The following is an 11,665-nucleotide window of genomic DNA, read 5'->3' on the forward strand; positions in this document are numbered from 1 at the left end:
TGTCCGTGGATAAGCTGCTGATACTACAAGCATGTGTGTATCAAGGACTTTAATGAGGGGGCATGATAAGAAAAGATGTTTGGGGTCATTCCCTGAAAATGTGTACAGTTTAACAAATTACTCCTGGAGGCATATTGAAATTCCGTTATCTCTGGAACTGAGACATATAGGGCCTTAATGAAGATGCCAAAAGGGAAGTTTGTTAAGAACCAATATCTAAAAGGACATTAAGATTTCTTTAATGCTTTGAGTTACAGGCCTGCAAACTTGAAAAGCGCTCTTTCCCCATTTTTGAATAGACACCACTGGCACATAATGCAACAAAGTTTGCTAAAGTCAACAGATTTTACTAACGGACCTACCAATCTCTGTGAAAAGAAAAAGAAAAAAAAAAACATCATGATGCTGCCATCTTTCTGAAGTCATTTTTAACCCCCTGTAATTTGGCTCTGAATTTCAGGTGAAAATGGCCATTTTGACCCCCTCTACAAAATAGTGGATAAATATTCATCCATGACATTTAATATTTTGGCTTCCATCACTATACATGTTTAACTTTCTTCAGAAAAAAATATTAGCAAAATCAAAAAATTGAGCCGGGGACCTCTGGTTGAGTTGACACGGAATTACCTTTTAGTGTTCTGCTTTTGCAAAAATACATAAGAAACCAGATAAAAATATTGGATCAGAAGAAACTGGAATGAGAAACATGCAAAATCACAGATGTAATGGCTTTGTATAGTACTCACGTGTAAGAGTGTGTGTGCTATATCACTGGTCTGCGTGTACACCCTACAGATGGCCCGATAGTCATACAGATTCACCCTGAAAAAAAGAGTCACATTCTTCATTCTGCTTGTATTATTGTTAATGCATATTGTCAAGTTTTCCAACTTTTTTCGTTTAAGCTCTGCCCAAACTTGAAAATGGCTTTCAAAGTCTGAAGTACTTAATCGGACAACTCATCGAGCTTTACTGTTTTTATTTTACTTCTGTTTGCAGAGGTATTGGCAGAAGAAATAGTAGAAGCAGCAGTACAGTAGTTGTGATAGGTTGATAACCTTTAAAAAGGTAGATACAACAACAATTATATAATTAACATATTATATAAACTCTCTCACACACATCAGACTAAATCAAATCAGAAAAATTTGTTTCATGCCTTGACAATAAACTATAATGTTGACAAACTTCAAGCTCACCTTTCAAACATAAGTAATTGCTCTTAAAGTTCAACACAAATCATATAAAACTTAGCATCAATCAGTACTGTAGCAAATTCCATCAAACGATTACAATTCACATAATTTAAACACAATACTGAAATTTTACGACTTCAAAATTTATATTTTACATTAACATAATTGGAGTGGTTAACAATGTTCATACCAGATACGTTTTCAGGCTTGAATTTGAGCTGAATGTGTGAAAGTCCTTTGTTTGTCAGTGAAGAGACCTTCTCCAAACTTTTCCACTTGCATGTGCTCTCAGAGGTGTACCTTTAAGGTGTTCCTCCCTGGAAACACAACCTGTCAGGCAAGCCTATACTGACCCCTTAATGCATTCTGGTCAGCTAGCCAGACGATGTCTCCTATAGCCACACTGTTTTGTGTGCCACCACTCCTCCCAAATAGGTCAGGTCCAGCCAATTGACTCCCCTTTCTCCAGAACCGGTTCACTTCAGCTTGGATGACTCTCAAACGTTTGTAGAGATAACCTTCAAACTTAAAGCTCCCCTGATCTCCTTTAGGTCCGCATCCACACACTCTTCCCGGCTCGGAGTTCTGGCATCTATGGGTCTTTCATTAGCGAGGTTGGCAGCCATGTATAGAAATGTTTGGAACTCACTCCATGTGAAGACTCCATCTCCTCCCAGGTTATGCAAGGCCCGTTTCACAGTGCGAACAGCTGCTTCTGCAGGTCCGTTCCTGTGGGGCGAGTCTGCTGGATGGATTTTCCAACACCATTCTGTTCCAAGTTTGGAAACCTCATCCTTGAGCAAGTTTGCACTGTGGGCTTCTTGAGCTAGAAGTGTGGATATCCATGCTTCATGTGGTAGAATGGGTACTGCCGTCTTTTCCTTATTGAAGATTTGGAACCAAATCTAAGAGTCCTGTGTCTTCATCTCTAAACACTGCAAGTCTGTTGAGAGTGATGTCTTGGAAGGTTGTGCCCTCTTGAGTCTCAAGGAAGAGATTTCTCAATGCGTCTTCACATTCTCCAACAGTGAGTACAGCAAGTTTGACTCCAGGGAAGGAAATTCCTCCCACTTTGACTTACTTGAGGATAAATACTTTTTCAATACCATCTTCCATTTCATTGCAGCTCTCCATATTTGATGTTTTATTAACAAGGTTTGGGAGGAGCACGATCAGATAATCAACCAATTCGGCACAGGTGGAACTCGTTCAGTTAATCAGCTCAACTAGCACAATACGTAAATCAACCTGCAAATCAGCCAACCTCACTCCTAAATCCACTCCAGCCCCCAAGGCGCCCAATAGATAGGGCAAAGCTTGCAAGGCCCCGAACTCGCCTCGCTCGACAGCACCATTGTCCTGCACAAGACCCGACTCTCCTCGAGAGATAATATAATTATAATGTATTTTTATGGTAATAAAAATAGACCTAATCAAGCCTTTAAAATTACCTAAAATACATATGTAATAGCAAGTATTAAAAGTGTTGACAGGAAATTGTACTTTCGCTGTACGCTTAAATTTTGGGATGCAAATCAGCCCCAATAATTTTTTGACACATTATCAGAAGCAGTTTGTTCGATTTGTTGAACTTGTTGCAATTTTCCCACCTCATTCACCTGCTCTGTGACTTTCGAATCGTCTCGCCTCCCACTTCATTCACCTGCTTTCAAAAAAGATTTCTGATCTCAGAATTCCCATCGCCCAGCGGCAAATGGGGAGCTCTCCATTCCGATGCAGTGAGCCACTGCTCCCGTCGGTCACAGTGTGGACCCTCCATCTGTAGTTTCGAGGCGTGCCGCTTATTCAGCGACAGGTGGGGCTCCCCAAAGGCATCGCCAACCCCAGTACCTCACTATTTGCAACTCATATTCCCATAACCTATCCCTTAAAACCCCTTCTCGACGCTTCACTCAATTCCATCCCCTAAGCAGTTTCACCCAGAACCCTCCATTCTTATCCATCAGGTTGGAGACGTTTCAAAGCATTCCCACCTCTCCTATAACCTGCCATTTCCTGATTATTTTCTCCTCTCAATAACTTCATTCGTATCCTACCTTAATTCCCTAGTTAGAGCCCTCCTTCAGTAGTTTTGAATCTCATTGCGTATTCAGCATTGGACAGGGATCTCCCTTCCTATGAAGCAGAGTGTTGGCTCCCTTCGGTCGCAGTGAGAGCCCTCTATCAGTCGTTTCGATTCTCATGGCTTATTCAGCATCGGACGGGGCTCTCCCTTCCAGTGCAGCAGAGCCACAGCTCCCTTCGGTCGCAGTGAGAGCCCTCCATCAGTTGATTAGAATCTCATTGCTTATTCACCATCGGACGGGGCTTTCCCTTCCAGTGCAGCAGAGCCACAGCTCCCTTTCGTTCGCAGTGAGAGCCCTACATCAGTTGTTTAGAATCTCATTGCTTATTCAGCTGCAAAGGGGACTCTCCCTTTCAGTGCAGCAGAGCCGCAGCTCCTTTCGGACTCAGCGAGAGTCCCCTATTTGATGTCTTATATCGTGCTCCTCATCCAGCGGCAGGTAGGGTTCGGTCGTTGGACACTGCGAGCTGCAGCTCCTGTCAAGCTCTCCCGGTCACCCTGCCTCCTTCTCGCAAACTCTAACCCATCTCTCTTCATGGCACGCATTTTTTTGGGAGGCTACTAACAAAATTTTACTCTCAGGCTGCTGTCCCATGCCTATTTAGCTTCTTTTGGGGGAGTTCTCTGGGTTCGGGCTATATTCCGAGTTAGGAGCCCTCCCTCAGGACAGTACGCCAAATATGCTTACTATTTGCTCAATCCAATTATATGTAAGTGCGAACTCGTGAAATTATGTTTTATTAACAAGGTTCGGGAGGAGCACAATCAGATAATCAACCAAGTTGGCACAGGTGGAACTTGTTCAGTTAATCAGCTTAACTAGCACAATACGTATATATACAGTGGGGCAAAAAAGTATTTAGTCAGCCACCAATTGTGCAAGTTCTCCCACTTAAAAAGATGAGAGAGGCCTGTAATTTTCATCATAGGTATACCTCAACTATGAGAGACAAAATGAGAAAAAAAAATCCAGAAAATCACATTGTAGGATTTTTAAAGAATTAATTTTCTCCTCTCAATAACTTCATTCGTATCCTACCTTAATTCCCTAAGGAACGTCCAAGCTGGGTCTAATAAAGGTTATTTAATCGGCATCCAATTTTTCACAAATTAATCTATGGCTCCCTCCCTGAAATAAATAATTCTCAAACCTCTCTCCTAATTAAAGGAATTCAGCGCTCCCAAACATCATGCCCAGATGCCAGACAACCTATAACTTTGGACATCCTTACAAAAGGCATCCACAGTTTCTGCACAGGGTACCATTCACTCCATACCGCTCGTACCCTCAACGCCATGTTTATATAGGCTTTTTCGGTTTCTTGAGATGCTCAGAACTCACAATAGACCTCCAAATTCAACCCCAAACTCCTTCCAACCATCTCCGATTTATCTGCACTCGACAGCAAATCTATCTCTTACTTTATTAAACAAAGTGAGACAGACCAAGAAAGAAAAGGCCACTACATCTACATGTTCAACCTCCCGTCTCCAATTCAACCGTCATATCGAATTGCATTGATTATTCGGCGGCGGATGGGGCTCTCCCTTCTGTTGCAGCAGAGCCACAGCTCCCTTTGGTCGCAGTGTAATGACTTTGATTACTTAATTTTAAGGGAATTAATTATTATTAATTCATTCAGGTTTTAAAAGGACTCGAATCTGAAAATTCTGAGTCCAGCCAACTTACCTCTGTCCCCCAACAGTTTTCCAGCATCCCTCCTCCACCCCAACTGCTCACTATTAATCTATTATCATCCCATACTAGGGATTGGGGGAGTTCTCTTGGTTTGGGCTATATTCCGAGCTGAGAGCCCTCCCTCAGGACAGCATGCCAAATATGCTTACTATTTGCTCAATCCAATTATTATGTAAGTGCGAACTTGTGAACCAGGCAATGACTCTGACCAGCTTTGTCAGGCTGCTGAACTTCCTGGTATCAATGAACTTTGTTACAGTAGAGCTAGCTGGTGCTTTCCGGATTCCAGTCTCAGGCCAAGTTCCACAAGACCCACACAGCAGCTCGCATCGCAGAGACAAAAGCCACTCTGATGGGGAATGGGGTATCACTGGAAAAGTGAGCTGCATGGTTACTGATGGTGCAGCAAACATGGTGGCTTGTGTTGAGACTTTAAAAATCCGCCATGCACACTGCTTTGCCCATGGTCTCAACTTGGTGGTGAAGAAGGCCATTGATTCAACACCTGAGTTAGAAGACCTCCGTACCCGAGGGCGCAAGATTGTGGGTCACTTCAGATCCAGCACCACAGCCATGAACAGGCTGTCACAGTTCCAGCACCAGATGGGTAGGCGTCAACATAAGCTCATTCAGGAAATGGAAACTAGATGGAACAGCACCTTCAGCGGCTGTATGAGCAGTGACAGCCTGTAGGAGCAGTCCTCCCCACTCTAAAATCAGAGCTGTCACCATTCACAGCTGAGGAGTATGATTCTATGAATCAGTGCCTTGGGATTCTTGGCCCTTTCCACCAAGCCACAGTGGAAATGTCAGAGGAGAAAAGAGTGTCAGCATCCAAGGTTATCCCAATATCAATTTGAGAGATGTGTACCCAATTGACATCAGATATGGGCTCACGACTGACTGCAAACCTGCTCAAACAACTGAATGAGGGGTTTGCCACTCATGAGCAAAAGGGCTGCCTTGCTCTGGCAACACTTTTAGACCCATGTTTTAAAATGGTTGTTTTTAGTAATGAGACCCGTGCCCAGACTGCAATGAAAAATCTAATTTCACATTGTGCAGCAATCATCAAGGCCTCTAGACCTGAGAGGCAACCACGAACACCAGCACCACAGACTCAACCAACACCAGGAACCTCAGCAGCACCAGCAAGGTCTTCAGCAGCACCCACAAGCTCATCATCAAACACTGTGGTGGTAGACCTATGGAAAACACTAGATAGACATTTGAGTGTTCCACAGTGTACCAACAGTGCCACTGCAGACGCTACAGTGGAAGTACAGAAGTATCTTGGGGACCCCATTCTGCCACGTTGTGTTAATCCACTTGAGTACTGGTCTAAACAGAATATGGTCTATCCACACCTCCATGACCTGGCTAAACACTACTTGTGTACACCTGCATCCTCTGTCCCATGTGAGAGAGTATTCTCCAAGGCTGGAGAAGTAATCAGTAAAAAAAATAAAATTAAAAAAAGGAATCAACTGAACCCCAACACACTGGAACAGACCCTGTTTTTAAATAAAAAATATTGAGGCCTTTGTGGTCTAATTGTACACCCCAAGCAAAAACAAACAAACAAAAACATTAAAAAAATTAAAAAATAAATACATTATTCACATTTGCACTGTGCCACATTCCTCAAACATCCCACTAAAATATGTATTTCTGACTGACTTACCTTTGCACAGTTTCAAAATCACATCCCATAACCCTTATGTTTGACTTTACATTGACTTGGTTGTGTGTGTGTGTGTGTGTGTGTGTGTGTATACCTACTTATCCATATTTCGGGGTCACATTTGTAGTGAGAAAAAAAAGTTTTTTTTTTTAGAAATGTAAAAATACAGAAAGTTTTCTATGATGGGAAGGTTTAGGGTGTCGGTTAGGGTTAGTTTATAAAATGTGTAATTATCTGTATATAAAACAATAGAAGTCTATTGTTACATTGATATGTTATATAAGATATGTGGTGTCTATGCATCTCTCTCTCTCTCTTTATCTTGCTCTTTCTCTCTCTCTGTCTTTCTCACAGATTTCTCACACTTTCTTACAGATGGCCCCGCCCTAATTGAACACGCCGGTATGTGCCCCGTGGTTGGTCGAGGCTGGAACTGCGCATCTTTCAAAAATGCAGCGAGGCTGATCTGGGTGTGGGATGTTGTAGATGGTGTTGCTGGCTGAAATTGTGATTGTTGTTAAGAAAAGAAAGATAAACTCTGTATAGTGACTTTTTGCGTAAATATTGTGAACTCGGTTTGACCTTTTTCTTTTCTGTTCACTTTACCCACATAGTGTTTCGTTGTTTTCTTTTTTTCTAATTGTTGAATAAAGTCATTATTTAATAGAATTGTCGTTTTTTTTTCTTTTGCGCACAAAAAGTATTATCGTAGCTTCGTATAATTGCGGTTGAACCACTGATGTCACATGGATTATTTTACCGATCTCCTTGCTACGTCTCTGGACTTGGGAACATTTCAGTTGCGTTGCTGTCTATGCAGGGTCAGACAGCTCTCAGATTCCATCAAAAATATCTTAATTTGTGTTCTGAAGATGAACGAAGGTCTTACGGGTTTGAAACGACATGGGGGTGAGTAATTAATGACAGAATTTTCATTTTTGGCTGAACTATCCCTTTAATGTGTGACCGCCAAGTCTGGTAAACATTGCTGAAGAATTACACTGCTTGGTGGAAGGATTATTATTTGTTATCAATAAATTATTAAATGTTTGCTGCTGTGTTTATTTTATGAAACCTTGCCAGCTATATGTAGGAAGCATTTGATAAAAGTGTTATTTACAACTCAGGTCACTGACTTAAAAACAACTGTATCCAGAACTGAGATTACTAATTGCGTACTTCTGCGGTCCTGTGCCAGTCTTGGCAACTGCCACTGAGATGAATGGGAATGTCAACAGATAGCTTTCTCTAGATAACAGCTGAGCTTGGTGGGCCACGCAAACAAACAGAGCCGTGTTTTAAAAGCAAGCGCCGCATGTAATCAACCTACCAATGGATAACTTAAAAGTTATATAAGTCATAATAACTGTCTCTGCACATGGGCATAAGTAGGTAAATAAATACATAAATAAATTAAAATATTTAACAAGAAAAGTGTGTGAATGGGGTAATGACTTTAGAAACCAGACAAATACCCAGCACAGATCCCTATAGCCAGCTATGAACTTGCCATGCCATGACCAGCGAGGAGTTCTTAGATGTGGAAGAAGAAGTCTCTGCATACTCTCTGGGTGTAATGTGGTGTTTTGTTTCATGTTCATGTTTTCCATGTCTTTTATTTTGTAATTGTTTCATGGGTTTTAACATTTTGGGAATTGGCCAACTAAGTGGCTGATCATAGGGCATAACTATTTGTAGGTATGTCACGACTGTAAACAAGCTTTGCAAACACACTTTTAGTTAAAAGATGAAAACAACCATACTACCGCAACATTGTTAATTCTATAGCCTGATCTGTGATAAAAGATTGTTTTAATATGTAATGACTCGTGTAGTCAGCCATTCTCAAATCAAAATGTTTTGGCAAAAGAACGCTCCTTTTATATGAGCTGTCAATCACTTCAGTTCAGCAAGAGTTCTGCTCTTTCACGAATGGTTAATATAGTTAACTAAAACTAAAACTAAAACCATAAAAAAAATAGTAATACAACATATATAATAATATAACAGTACAATTTCAAATTTTTCCAAGGCAACATTTCTCATTTTCATTTAGTTTACCTTGATGTACTAAAATAACTAAAACTGATAACTAAAATAACCCTGCTTTCACCAAAATTCCAGTTATTATCATTGAAACTGTCAACACAGCGTAATGAAAATAATTTTATCATATTTAAATTGTGTCTACAGTTCGTTGTGACGAGAGAAAAAAGAAAAGTTGTTTAAACTAGAGGATAACAAACATAAAAAATTATGACTGGTTATAAACATATATGACATTATAAAAGAAGCATTATAAAATAATAATTTCCCCCAATTTCCACAACTTGCACTACTAATGCAAATGTCAATGTAACACTAATAGCACAAATGATCTCAGATCTGCCAACAGAGTAATATCTAAAAATACATGAGCGGTCATATCAGGCCTATCAAGTGTAGTTTACTGTATGTTGCCAGAAACTGTCTGCTAATATTCCAAAAATTGGACAGAAAAGTAATGGAAAGGTCAGTGTAACGGGGCGACTGAGACGAGAGAAGTGCGGATCCATACGCATAGCTTTATTCAGACATGGTCAAAACACAGGCAAGGTCGAACACCAGCAAACAGGTATGGTACAGACAAGACACAAGAGTGATCCTAAAACAGGCGTGGGTTGATCGACTGCAAACTTAATCCTGAAGGCGATGCGAACGGGGAATCCAGAAACAGAAGATAGTCCATGCGAGGTGCAAACACAATCCGAAACAGCAGGCAAAGGGTTAATCCAAGACAGGCAATAAGCTACAGGGCAGGCAGAAATCAGACAGGACGAGGTAAACCGGGCTAGAATCAAGACTCAGGTAAAACAGGTAATAAACAGGATAGACTAGACTTGAACTCAGGAAACACGGAATGGCTCCGTAAAGTTGCTATCACTAGGAGAGTGATAAATGCAGACAATACTCGGCGATTAGAGAAGGATTTGAGTGGTTGTTTTATAGTGTGTGTGTGTGATTGGCTGCAGGTGAGTCCAATCAGTGCAATGGAGCATGGGAAATGTAGTCCAGGGTGACGTGCAACAGTTTGTGTGGTGTGAGAGTCAATGTAATCAGAAGGCGACCTCTGACGGAAGACCACGGACCGGATTCGTGATAAATTTTTTTATAAAAAAAAAAAAAAATGGGAGGGAGTTCTACAAAGGAGCATGAATAAAATAACAATCAATAACAATCATCTGTAAATTACAGCAACTTAAAGAACATTAAAAATGGCACACCAATAAAAGCTTTGCTTTTAGTGTTAGAGAACAATTAAAAAGCTAAGGAATGACAAACAAACAGCAGAAATCATAGGACCAAGTGAGTGTATAGCACTGGTTTATTCCCCGTCTTCTTGGGGGCAGTTGAGGAACCCTTGGCTGAGACACATTAGAAACACTGCTAAGACCAGGCCATACTGAGCAACGAGACACAAATGACACAAGAAATGACACAACAAACACAAAAATGACAGAATTTCAAGGAAAATTGAAGAAACTGTCCAGATATCAGCTAATTCTCTTTAGGAAAGTAATTAGAAGAAAGTCTCTTCTGCTGTAGTTTGCCCTGCTGCTGTGATGTTCTATGCTGGTCCAGACTGATTAGTGCTGGCCGGTGTCGGCTTGGTTCTAGCTTATCTGGTGGACCAGCATGGTCTTTTTGTGGTTGATTTTCTGGTTAACCTACTTAAAGAGCATAGAAAACTTAACATGTAGTGTCCAGCATGATGACACTACATTTGAGCATTTTAGGCCCAGAGCACACAGCAAAAACGAGTCCAGACTTAAATTAACATCATAGAAAATAAACATCATCAAACTGTTGTCTGTTCTTCAGTCTAAAACAGTGAGTGAACATAAACGTACCCAGAAACACTGAAGGGTGTGATAGCTTCTTAAGGAAAGTGCACACAGCCTAACATTTGGAAATGCAAAGGAGGTCAGTGCTTTCTGAAGGCAGTGTGCATGTGAGCAACACTGCGTGAGCTGGTGAAGGAGCTTCAGGCATGTGTGTGTGTGTGTGTGTGTGTGTGTGTGTGTGTGAGGGAAATGAGAGAAATGTTAGGGCATGCTCTGCCAGTTCTCTGCCTGCGGACACTCAGCGATGTCAGAGCAGTTCAAGTTCAACAGAACACTGTGTGTTTGTGTGTGTGCGTGCATGCGTGTGTGTGTGTGTGTGTGTGTGTGAGAAAGAGAGAGAGAGAGCGAGTCAGAGAGTGATTCTTGACAATGAGAGTGTGTTTTTATTTGTGTGTGGGTATGAGGCAATGGATGTGAAGATGATACAGAGCAAAACATGAAGGTATTTGCATCTATGCACATATATAGAGAACGAAAGAGAGATGGAAAGAGGCACAAAAGAAGAAAATGACTGTCGTCCAGTAACACAAGTTCTTATTACTGGGATTGTGAGTTTTAATCTGATCAGACATGCTGGACTAAACCCGGACACGCTGACAGGAGGAACACTCTAGAAACCATGGCAGGTGAGTTCACGCAACTGAGATACACTCAAAAATTAAACGAGACATAATCCTTGTGTTACTGGTCTACTTAACATCAAAAATAATCACTGGCTTGACAAACTGTTCAGACACTCTATGTGTCACGACACAGTGTGTGGAGGCAGGCAGGATGACGAGGACGACAAAGATTCCAATAATGGCTTTTAATGTAGACACAACAAGGCAGATCCAGGTAGGGGAGACACACACACTCGGGGTAACATTCACCGACAATAACCGACAACTCAAGCTCAGACAGACAGGAACTAATATAGGGAGGATAATTAGTGGCAGACAGGTGAGCACAATGAGGGTAATTAACTAATGATTAGTACGGGCTAAACCAACAAAAGGGGAAGAAACCACAATAAACAGTCCACAGGGGCGTTACATTACTCCCCCCTCCCGGAAGATGCGTCCTCGCACCGTAGAAACAGAGGGAGGGGCGGAGGGGGACTAGGAGGAGGAC

At 41.5% G+C, this 11,665-nt stretch overlaps 1 protein-coding gene and 1 long non-coding RNA gene across 2 annotated transcripts in view; one reads left to right on the forward strand and one right to left on the reverse strand.

Moving 5' to 3' along the window:
* Positions 1-755: 755 nt before the first annotated feature.
* LOC107730638 (uncharacterized) lies at positions 756-11,495 on the reverse strand. Its single transcript, XR_001638702.1, has 3 exons — positions 11,419-11,495; positions 2,575-2,578; positions 756-766 (listed from the first exon to the last, which is right to left on the reverse strand). It is a non-coding gene; the product is annotated as an uncharacterized LOC107730638 (long non-coding RNA).
* The window catches only part of lrtm1 (leucine rich repeats and transmembrane domains 1), a 12,331-nt gene continuing 11,606 nt past the window's right edge, over positions 10,941-11,665 (forward strand). The window contains exon 1 of the mRNA XM_016541501.1: positions 10,941-11,178. Within this exon, the coding sequence (XP_016396987.1) occupies positions 11,172-11,178 (7 nt within the window). The 5' untranslated portion in view covers positions 10,941-11,171. The remainder of the gene's footprint in view (positions 11,179-11,665) is intronic.

The sequence above is a fragment of the Sinocyclocheilus rhinocerous genome, unplaced genomic scaffold (genome assembly GCF_001515625.1).
Source record: "Sinocyclocheilus rhinocerous isolate Xijiao unplaced genomic scaffold, SAMN03320098_v1.1 scaffold729, whole genome shotgun sequence".
Lineage (NCBI taxonomy): Eukaryota > Metazoa > Chordata > Actinopteri > Cypriniformes > Cyprinidae > Sinocyclocheilus > Sinocyclocheilus rhinocerous.